At 32.3% G+C, this 12,481-nt stretch overlaps 1 protein-coding gene across 2 annotated transcripts; it reads right to left on the reverse strand.

Annotated features, from left to right (window-relative positions):
- Window positions 1–9,790: 9,790 nt before the first annotated feature.
- On the reverse strand, window positions 9,791–11,742 carry LOC25487651 (E3 ubiquitin-protein ligase RMA1H1). Of its 2 annotated transcripts, none has more exons than XM_013609636.3 (2): window positions 11,419–11,742; window positions 9,791–10,379 (listed from the first exon to the last, which is right to left on the reverse strand). In XM_013609636.3, coding segments are annotated over exons 1-2 (501 nt in total). In that variant the 5' UTR covers window positions 11,421–11,742; the 3' UTR covers window positions 9,791–9,880. The 2 variants fall into 2 exon arrangements, with proteins under 2 accessions (XP_013465090.1, XP_024631933.1); XM_024776165.2 differs by having other exon boundaries at window positions 9,791–10,398; window positions 11,419–11,741.
- Between the last annotated feature and the right edge of the window lie 739 nt (window positions 11,743–12,481).

A 12,481-nucleotide genomic window follows, 5' to 3' on the forward strand; every position in this document is an offset into this window, starting at 1 on the left:
GGGAAAAATGTAATCCCCGTAACCTGTTTTCCGTGATATTTTGCTTGCAATTTCATTTTCACTTTTTGATTTTGTGGATCTGTGACTTGAAATTCTAGCACTATTAATTTAAGCTATTTCAGTTACAACGCATCTGTGACATTGCTTTGTTTTCTGTTCAGGTTAGGTGTATTTGGAAGCATTGTCAATTAGCTCAAGAACATGTCAAGAGCATCTGAGAATGATGATGGCAATGAAGGAGTGGATAGTAACAACAATTTAGAGATTTGAAAAGTTTTAGATTTTATTATCATTTTATTATTTTTAGGTAATGGATAGTTGTACTTTGAATAGTTAAGTAATACCCGTATCCACTATTATTAGTTTTTTTATAATGGGTGGGGGCATACTTGTATTCAAGTATATTGAAGTTGTAATAAGATCTTCTGAAATGTTTATCAAATAGTTTATAATTATTTTTTTTTGTGACAATGGTTATCAAATTTTATTGTTTCTTGTTTGGAAGATTTGTATTATTGATAGGTGTTCTCTTTCAATAAAAGTTATAGCTTATAAGAAAAAAAGATTATAGCTTTTGTTTCGTCCCAAATTTGACTCACAAGATAGCTTTTAATAAACTTCTTTTTTTAAATAAATAATTAAAAATGACTAATATAGCTTTTGGCATTCATTAATATAAAATTAAAAGAACCTTCCCTGTTTCGGTAACTTTCCTGCGGATTGGTTCTTTTTCCTGAGGATTTCCCTGCGGAAACAGCAATGCTGCGGATCAACCTGTGCAATTTGCTTCGGAATTACCTGCGGAATGTTCACAGGAAACATTCACGGCCAGAGGAACTTCTCCCACTCTGACCAAAATTTTCCTGCGGAATTTTGTCCAGTATCCTAAGGCAATTTCCGCATGTAAGTTTCCTGTGGTTCCTAAGTTCCTCAGGAAACAATTACCCACGATGGTATTACCTAGGAACCTTGATCCTTGGCAAAATTCGCAGGGAACGGGTTTCCTTCGGAAATTTCAGTTTAATCTGCAGGAAAACCGAGAGTTTCTAATAGTTTACATATGTCTTTGTACCCTTAACGATTCAATTATTTTTCAAATTTAAATTTAAATCTACATCAGAACTGAAAAACTAACTAAAAAAAGTTGAGGTTTGGAAGAGTTGCCCCAATACTTATCTTATTTAACCTGCGGATTACAACTCCTTAGCATTATGTGTGGAGAATTGTGTTAGAATTCATGTAATTTAACCTCTTATAATCATGTGGAAGTGTTGGTGTGCAAAAAATAAGTTCATCTTTGAACCAAGACCCCTTATTCTACAATGTGTTGGTGTGCAAAAAATAAGATCATCTTTGAACCAACACCCCTTATTCTACAATTGTGGCGGAGTGTAGTGCTCTTTACATGTACACAACATGTACCGGGGAGATAGGTGTTCATGAAATGGAGTTGTGTTGTGCACGAGGTTCGTTGGAAAAGACCAGACATAGGATGGATTGCTGTGAATGTTAATGGAGCGTTCTCACTAACCTAGGTGCAGCAGGGTTTGGAGGTATCATTCGGAATCATGAAGATCAATTCATGCTTGACTTTAGTGGATCTGTTGGTTGGTAACATCATGCATGCTGAGTTGATGGGCTTGCTTACATGCAAGTTGTGTTGGCACAAGGGGTACCAGAAAGTTCACTGATTCGTTGTAAACTATTAGATCCCTCAATGAGGCAAACACATTATATCATTTATATGGTAATGAGGTTGCTTTGTTGCATGAACTAGTGCAACGTAATATGAAGGTGCATATATCTCACATCTATGGCGAAGGTAATTCTTGTTTGGATTGGTTCGACTTGACAAATTATAGAAATCCTCCTATGGATTTAGGTCCTCTTTTAATCGCTGATGCTAGTGGTGCTCGATTTGTGAGACCTTAGCTCTTTCTTCTTTTTCCCTTAGTAAAAAAAAAAAAAAAACAACTAAATTTTTTTGTCAATCTAAACCAAACCAATCTTTCGTGAGAAAGATAGATTATTATAAAATTAAATTAAAATCTAAATAATACAAATAAAAAATGTGGATTGATAAATATTTTAATGTTCGTCTTTCCGTTAGTATAAAATAAAAAAGTTTGTTTGTCTCGACATTCTTCCATCTTTTATTGATTTTATTAGAGATCATTGATGATAGATGAAAAGAAGAATGGGATGAAAATATTATTGGGAATGAGGGACGTGGGTTTAGTTTTAAGAGGAAATAGCGCTAGTAGCAATTACATATGTGAAAGTATCTAAGGAATGCCACAACATCGGAAACATCTGAAACATTGGCAATTACATATGGTCTTAAGAACTTGGGATGCACCCGTCTATGAGGTCTCCTCTCCATCATTCCTACGCTCCGTCCTCGTTTAGGCATATGATTTGCTGTCTGCCCCTCTATGTGTAAGTTATGGTCATGGTCTCCGGCCTAACCTGCGCATGTCAACCATATCTACATAACATAAAAATGAAGAGAAAAAAAAATCAATAAAAAATTCATTCAAGCATTTCATCAAACACTTGAAGTGTAAAATATACAATCTTGATTCATTGTGCTATTTCAACTTTTAAACTACCATATTAAACTTAAACCTAATCTAAACAACATTTTAAGTCAAAACATGCAAATATTGGATCCCAAACTACCATATAAAACTAGCATTTGACCAAATTTTGAAAAAACAAATATCATATAACATCATGGACGGATCTAGATATTCGGTATATGTGTGCCTAAAATTTTAAAGAAAAACTAATGCAAGCTATATTAAAAATAAGAAATAACTTTGGTTGATGCAATACAATTACAGTGAAAATTGTCTCCTATCCATTTGTTGAAAATGATTTAAAATAGCAACATTGTTAACTTTCAAAAGAACATAGTTAACTGTTCACAACTTTTGTAGCAGAAAATACACAATCAACACTTGCAATTGCTACATGCAAGAGCACAATCAACTTCAAAAGCTTATAAATCATAACAAATATGTTGCACTTATTTATTTCGCATGCGAAAGAGAAGTGTTTTGATATAACTGTGCGTTTTATTTTTATTTTTATAAAAAACTTTAGGAAATGGATATGTGGCTTAGCTACACTTTGCATCCGCCTCTATATTACTATAACAAAGTGAATACAAGGGATTATGAATGCTTGTTATTTCTCAAAACTTGCTTGACTTTGAAGAAATAAAATGGTTGTAGATTCGTTTGCGGGAATCTGGAGGGAGTTGAGTGTTTTTTTTTAGTTTGTGTAAAAGTGAGAGTTGATGTTGTTGTTCTGAATAAGAGCATAACGCAATGACAGTTAACTGTTGTTGGAGACATTGAAGTAATTTTGGGATGGTTGGGAGAAAATTAGATGCATAAAGAGTAATTTTCAAAATAAAATATAATGTTTCTCCATGTATTGCAATGGAGCAATATATAGTAACTCGTTGTTAAGGAGACACGTTCATGGATGCATGTTTTAGAGTTTGGGTATGCTCCATTTAGGTGATGCTCCATTTACTCCGTTGAGAGATTTAGATGCAAGACATGTGGCAAACAAACATTTAAGGGTTGAGATTTTAAATTAAAAAATAAGCTTTTATTTAATTAATTAAAAAAAAGGACCGCTCTCCGCTTCTTCTCTCTGCACCACGCCTCTCTTATCCTCTCCATCGCCTCGCCCTCCGTAGCTATTGTTGAAACTCCCTTCATCTTCATCGCCAAATCTAAGTTTTAAGTGTGAGAAATTCCATTCCATATCCTTAATTCTGTTTCTCCACTTCCTGCACAATCGGTTGTTTTTTCAACCTTTTTCAACAATAATTATATTGAGTATAACATCACTTGCGAGTTCAGCTTAATTGGTATGAATATTGCATAATATATGCAGTGGTTGAACTCGAATCCCTCAAATCCCAGTTATTCACGATAAAATTTTAGTCAATAGGCTATTTGACAATAAAAATTACAACACAGTTATACAGAACATGACAGTCATCCCGACTCAAACTAAAGAATAAATATAATATACTTTCATATATTATTACCACGGTTTTAGAGTGTTTAGTTAAGATCACCAAAAAAATTATTGCTTATTAGAAGTTCACCAAAGAAAATTCAACTAGCAATAGTATAGATGGCTGGGGTTATTTACTTTTTATGGATCAGCTTCTAATTTGTGATGAATCTCAAGTGAAATTATGAGAAGAGAAATGCCAGCAACAAACATTTCACCATACATTTTTCAACACAATCTCTAAAAACTAGTGAAAGAGAGAAAATTGATTAAGAGGAAAAGATGTTATTGGAAGTTTTGTATTTATAATTTGCAATACAATGCATCTCTTATATACACAATGCAAAACTTAACAAACTTCCTAAGAAATTTCAACAAAATTAACCAAAGAAAACAGATAACTTGTGATGCAAGTAATCATCAACTAAGATGAATTATTTTGAAATTAATTAGGTTTTTGAGACAAAGTACGCCATTGTCTCTCAAATACTCAGATACGGTGAAGTATGCCTGATGCAAGGCGATCAAGTGCCTTGTCTCAAATACTCAGATACGGTGAAGCACTGCTGATTCTTCTCACGGACGGTCTCATTTGCTCCATCATGTCCTCCAACCCCTCCAACCACCTCTCTAATCTATCATCTAAACTAAACCAAGGATCTCTCTCAGGTATATCCCAAGGAGAAACCTCTGGTGCTGATTGTTCTCGCATTCGCCGAGAAGGTCGTGAAACAGTTGCAGTATCATGTGATCTTGGTCGAATCTCTGGTGTTAATTGTTCTCGCAGTTGTCGAGAAGGTCGTGAAACAGTTGCAGTGTTGTCACGTGATCTTGGTGATAACTTACCCAACCATGAAGAAGGACCAAGTGGTCTAGGTGGTACAACAATTCCTTTAGAAGTTGATGTTGTTTTGCCACGACCATACAGTGGAACAAGAGTTGATTCTGAAATTTCTAATTTGCATACTGGGCATTGTGATTTTTCATTACGAGTATTCAACCATTTGTAAATGCAAGGCCAGCAATAAAGATGACCACAAAGAGTTACCACTGGATCTTGCACATTCTCAAGGCATATGTTGCAGTCAAAGCCACTAGAACAATTTCTGTTGGAACCTTCAGCACTAGCACGGTTCATCATTTTCAGTGATATGGTTTGTCTGCCAAGGAGGATGATGAAACAATAGTAGATTAGCAAATTATATTTTCATATAGGAGACCAAAACACCAAAAAGTTACATGTCATATGTTATTCTAAACAACAATAGTAAAAAAAATATATATATATATATAACAACAACAATAATAATCTCTCAGAAAAAATACACTAATATTGGTGAAAGAGTAGCGATTTTATCATCGGAAAATTGAAAAAAGAAGAAAAAAAGTGAATAGTTATACTCAATATAAACTCTGAAAATCTTCTCGAAGGAAAGGTTGTTAAACAAACTAGCAAACCAAACAGAACAGCAATTTTTTATGGTTTAGTGGCAGAAGTATACAGTATAAATATAGTATATGGTCAAAAGGCCATACTAGTCTAGTATAATAATTAAGAAAAAAGTTGCAATGAATGAAAGCTATCGATTAGAATACTTACATAGCTAAGAAGTGATGGTGATGTGCAGAGAAGAAGTTGTGTGTTGAAGGATGCAAAGTGAAAGAAGGTATGAAAAACCCTAACCTAATTAACTTGGTAGCAGAATATTAGATTTAAAAAGCAGCTGTGAATGTGATATATATATAGAAGCTATATAGCATAACAGAATTACCGAATTGAGGGGTGAAGTATGACACGTGTCTGATGAGAGAGATAAAGGCTAAGAGAAAGAAACTGTATGCGAAAAATCATATGATATATAGGAAAACTAGTAATTCTGTTTCATTCAAAGTTTAATCCAAGATAAAGAGACCTTTGCTATATAATTTTCCACTTTATCTTTTATTTGTTTTTGAAGGGAGGTCCCAATAGAGCCCAACTATATGCAAAGAATAAAAAGAAAGATTCACACCTCCTCGTGATTTTTCAAAAAGATAAATATTGAGTTTGTTACATTATATTCGAAAATCACATATATCTATCTATACTTATAATTTTTATCTATATTAAAAAATTTATATAAAATATCATTTGTGATTTACACACAAAATTTCTATAAAATATTGTTGATAATCTACCAGCGTTAACGTAATAAAAAAACGGTAAATTGTGCCCGTCCTTTAACTAGTTAAATATAATATTTTTTAATGTTATAGATATTGTTTTACTTTGATATTTTTTTTTTTAGAAAGAGGCCCTTTTACTTTGAATTTAATCATAGTTTTAAATTTGATATGATCTTAATTGAAATTTCTAATCAAATCTTATCTAATTCTAAAATATTTTTTTTTTTTGTAGTTTTTCTATAAATTCTCTTTATCGGAGATAATCCTATTTGAAGCGAGTTAAATACTAAATGTAGATATTTTTCTCAACTGATATTTGAATCTTGATTTGCTACATTGTAAGAGTTTAGTCTATTTTGTTTGATCCAACAACCATTGTTTATCCATTGTGACCTTAATTATCCCACTCGAGAAATTAATCTCTAATTTATGCAAAGAGTGTACTTGAAAGTGGTATATTGTCTAAAGAAGTGCTTAATTGCAGCACATATCAAAACCAACAATGGTGAAAACAAAATTATGGTTTTTTTTTAAGTTAAAATGGAGGCAACGAGTACTTACGAGTCCAACAAATACATGAAAGAGATAGTAACAATATGTAGTATGAAAAACAGAGTTGTCACAAAATAGTTGAATAAATATCATTTATCTCCACTTCGATCTTCTCCCTTCTCTTTCCCCTCATTCTCTTCTTCTCAAATATCTCTCTCTCTCTCTCTCTCTCTCTCTCTCTCTCTCTCTCTCTCTCTCTCTCTCTATATATATATATATATATATTTATTGATCTTTTTTTCTCTCTCTCTTGATTTTCTCTCTAAAATCCTGACAGAGAGATAGCAGGATCATTCCTAGCGTTTTACGGGCCTTAAATAATACAACATAATTTTTTTTAGATCATTGTTGCGATTTTATTAGTTATTCATTTCTTTTTCTTTTTTTTGCTTTTCAATACGAGATAAAAAAAAAATTAGGTAACATCTTAAAATAAATCAAATGCTTAACATAAACCAAATTAAAACAAAAAATCATAGAGGTAGAAAACAATAACACATGTGAAGTAGATCGAAAGTTTAGCACCTAAGAATAGAGGCTGAAATTTTAGCACCTGAGAATAATAACTTAAAAAAATATATCAACACTTAATTAAATTTTAGCCTTTTGGATGCAGACTTCTCCAATATCAAACCCATAACAATAATATTACTTGATACAAAACCAGTGTTAGACTTTTTAGAAGAATCAAAGATACTAGAACTCCTTTATATGTTACAAGTACATCATTCCTCTTTTTATATGCTACAAGTATCTCTATCAAGTTCATTGTGATGATACAATATCAGTGTTAGACTACTGTTAACATTGTGCCTCCCATGGGGAATTTAAGCCCATTTAATCCCTTATATCAATAATTTTATCACACATATGATAAGAAATTGTGTCACTGAAATTAATGAGACATGCATTAATTTTCACGGTTGATATGTCGGTTATGTTGGCACCCAAAAACATCGCGTATCAAATTCACCTCATCCTATATGTTATTGACAAAAAAGAAAAACAATACAAAAAAGTGGGATGGGCCACATGATCCTAAATGTATCGTACATCGTGTTTCACGATCATGAATGTGTCTCACATGATCTTGCATTATCAAATTCAATTCTACGATCCTTTCAATCAATCCAAGAAAATTGACACTACTATATTGATATAATTTATTTTTTGGATCCTCTAAAGAAAAGATTGAGATTTATTTCTCAAGTATGCTCATTTTCAACTAAAATATCATTTGTTTTGTTATGAAGATTCTCTCAATTTCTTGGATAATAAATATCATCAATATTTTTATAATTAGTGAGGCACATTATTAGGAACAAAGGGCCCAAAAATATATCACCAATTTCTTGGATGATAAATTTCTTGGCACATTATTTAGAACAAAAGGTCAAAAAAATATTATAGAGAGGGTGTATATAGAAAGCTATGTTTAATATGGGAGTATATATAAAAATCCCACTAAAAGGGCCAAAACATTAACATATACATCAGTTCAATCCAACATTTTTTTTTTGATAACTCAATAGTCGATTTTGGGGCCTATTGACGCACTTTGCTAATGTACCCCCTGTAAACCTAGGCTTGCTATACACACCTCGTCTATAAAAACAATTTTTGGACCCTAGGTCGTAGCACCAGCCTATGCCTAGGGTATACCCTGAGAGATAGATAAAACTTGATGAAGAAAGGAGAATGAGAGGATCCAAATCCCATTTCACTATTGAAATTGTTACCCACCAAAGTACTCATTCGGATGCTTGTATATTTCTTTTAAAAAAAAAAATGTAGTACGATGACCTATCCATGCTCTATTTTTATTTTTATTTTTATTTTTGTTTTTAAGATTCCAAATTGAGATTATATTACCACAAAGTTGAGTCCCCAAGCACAAGGTGTGACGGGAAGAATGTGTTAAAATCAAGAGATTACAATGTCAAGATTTTAAACAAAACAAACAAGCACTGATCAAATAAAGAAACGTGCAAGCTAAGTTATAGCATCCAAACACATAATGGGATGAAGTCACCAAGAGTGGAAATCAAAAGCAGTAGTAACAAATTTCACTTTCGACCACCAATACGTTAGTAACTTGATTTTATCGAGCAGTTAAGTCATATTGTGTTCCCTTTACTTGAAAATTCTTCCATTTCATTCATTTCAGAACACCCAGACGCAAGCAAATCATAAAAGATTCATTGCAGATTTATGGCACTTGGAAGTTGTTCTTAAGTGTCCAAACTGAAGCAAGTGGTCGGAAATGTAAGAAGGATATATCGTGATGTAACCTAACCAATGAGAAATCAAAGACCAAATTGATCCAAAGTAGTGACAATGCAAAAATAGATGATTATTATCCTAATTAGAGCCGCAACCACCCACACAAAGTTGATGTTGATTTTGAAGAAGTTCACACGGCAATAAGTTATATGAAGTAGGAATACACTTCTGTAGCAAACGTCAAGCAGATAGATTGATTTTTAAAGAAACCTCCTTATGCCAAATGTTGTGAGAATAAATTGTTGATCTAATGGGATCTGAAGTTTTCAAATGAGTTGACTATTTATCTCTGAGATGAGTGAATGCGTCATTGCAACCTCCCATCCTCTCCAACGTTTAACACAATGTTTTTAAACAACGCACTACACTTCCCTACATGCTCCTCCTCCCATGCTAATAATTGCATACACCACTTGCATGCCTCTCCATTCTCCTCCCAACCCAAAAGACTTATATCTAAAACGGACACCAATTTGTTCTCAGATAACTCAAAAAGACGTATGAATCTATCTTTTAAGACTCCACCCTCCAACCAGGGGTCCCACCAGAATAAAGTAGAGGACCCCATCACCTAGAGGGCAAGAATAGACATCGGAAGGACCAAACGACCATCCATAGATAAATTTATGATTTTCAAAATCAGCAGTTTAGCCTTAATACGGTCAACTAAAGGATACCAAAAATTTAATTTACGATCTATAGTTATGGATTGAATTATGACTGATATATAAAATAAAAATAAAGGGAATAAAGCAAAATCATGGAGAATTGAATAAATGTTTTTACCGATTCAATACATGCTAATGCGATATTAGTTTTCAAAAATCACATATGATATTCAATCAAATTTCCGGAAATCAAGCTTATATGGGCCATATTGTAAGCAAATGTGCAAACTACTCTCCTGTGCTGGTGGTGCTTCTGCTTCTGCTTCTGCTTGTTCTAGTTCAGGTTGTGAAACAGTTGCAGTATCAAGTGATCTTGGACCAAGTGGTCTTGGTGGTACAACAACCCCATCTTGATGAGCCTCACCTTCAGAACTTGATGTGGTTTTGCCACGACCATATAATGGAACAAGAGTTGATTCTGAAATTTCTGATTTGCATATTGGACATTCTGGTTTCTCATTATGTTCCCATGAGGTGCTATTGATCCATTTGTAAATACAAGGCCAACAATAGAGATGACCACAAAGTGTTACCACTGGATCTTTTACATGCTCCAAACATATGTTGCATTCAAAATCATTAGAACAGATTTTATTAGAATCTGCATTAGCATTAGCATCAGCTTTGGCCCGGTTCGACAGAATGTCCATTAACACTAGCATATGGTGCCTGAATTTGAAAGGTAAAACTGTAAATGTAACATTAGCTCCAGATTTCAAAAAATGGGACATCAAAACCAGCATAATTTCTCTCCTCTAACATTTGTCATAGTTCATACGAATTAGGCAAGACAATGCCACCATCTTAAAATATCATACATCAACAACATATTACAAACAAATTGTACTTGTGACATACATATAATTCTAACAACCGAACTTGAAACTTAACAAAAGTTTTCAAATAGCATTGCAGTTGCAGCCCTAAATATTAGCATTTTCTCTGCATCTCGGCAGAATTGATTCAACGATGTGCATTGCATGTCGGACAATCTTAACCTTTAAAATCTTTGAATGATTTTGAAGTGAAAAAACTAATTCATCACCAATAAATGAAGTTTAATTCATATAAAGATTAAAAAATCAGTGTATATGATACAAAGTAACACGGAAGAAATTACTTGAAAATCGAAATTGCATTTAAACGATCTAATAACACCAGAGTTTTGATCTCTTTCAGAAAAAATAAAGGACTTAAGATACATTTTCTTCATTTTTAACAAAAAAAGATTATGTTTTGTTTTATATTAGTTCCATGTGTTTCATATCGTTCTGTTACAAGCTGAAGGGTCTGCAATAGCTTATTGTGATTAATAAATAAAACATGAGAAAATACTAAAAAAAAATTAGAATTCTTTACAATTCTAGTTAAACTAATTTGCTCATGAAAATTAGTTACATGAGAAAATAAGGAAAATATTAGTTATGTTCAAGTTTAAGGAAGAAAATTTTAAATTTTATGATAAAAGTTTCGATCTTTATGTAAAAAGTTTGCATCTTTATATTTAGAATTACAATTTTTAACCTTTATGTTAAAGTTACATCTTGTGTTGGAACCAAGATTTAATCTTTATTAATCTTACAGCATGATAAATTTGAACTTTTGATGAATCATTATTAACTTGTAAATTTTTGGAAGCAAACTAAGGAGAAACTCACACTCATATTAGATAAACTCAAATGAAAAAGTATAAGAAAAGAGTACTTACATAGTTAAGAAGTGATGTGATGATGTGCAGGGAAGAAAGTTAGTTGTCTGTTGAAGGCTGCAACTGCAAGCAAAGTGAAAATTCCTTAATTGGCAGCAGAATGCATGAAATTGAAAGACGTTAAAAGAAATTGTGAATCTGATGTATTGACTATGTAGCAAATCAGAATCATATAGTTGGTGTGGGGGGTGAAGTAGGACACGTATCTAATGAGAAAGATGAGAGATTATGATTTTTTCACTTTATCTTAATTTATTTAAGATACCGCCTTACACAAGAAATAAGCAAGATGCAATTGAAAAATAAGTGATTCATGAATCTCTCTCACATATACATATACATATACATACATACAATCTGATATACATTTTAGATTGCAATCTAATATATTTTGATACTTGATCTGAAATATATCTTGGTATATAATATAGTATATATTTTTTGTACTCAATATGATATATTTTGGATACTAAATTTGAGATATTTTTATATTAAATCTGGTATGTGAATTATTTAATCACAAATTTTTTTACCTATTAGTTGTGAATTTTCTTATAAATAGAGAACTCATATAATTCATTCCACAAACAAAAAAGTATTCGGAAACTTTGAATCATTTTCCCTTTATAGATATAATGTCCCTTCGGAATTAAAAATGGTTTTAGAGCATGGTTCCTTCGATAATTTATGTCCCTTCGAAATAAATAATATTTTTAAGATCATAGTCGTTCCTTTTGAAATATAATGTCTCTTCGAAAATTAAGAATGATCTTAAGGATATATTCTTATTCGATTCTGGGAGAAGGTAGAGGTTAGAATGGTGGTAGCACCATATTAGAGTGGCTGAAATATCATATTGATACTTGAAGATAATTTAGATAAATTGATTAGATCGTTCAAATCCTTCTGATTATCTCTCTTTAGTAGACTGCACCTAAACCATAAAAATGCTCCTTAGATGAGCTCGTATCATAGAATTTTACTATACATTAATCTATTATCACAATGTACAACTGTATATCCCTAGATTGATCTATTTGATTGAACAATTTAATTAGATCTA

This window comes from Medicago truncatula, chromosome 2 (genome assembly GCF_003473485.1).
Source record: "Medicago truncatula cultivar Jemalong A17 chromosome 2, MtrunA17r5.0-ANR, whole genome shotgun sequence".
Classification (NCBI taxonomy): Eukaryota; Viridiplantae; Streptophyta; class Magnoliopsida; order Fabales; family Fabaceae; genus Medicago; species Medicago truncatula.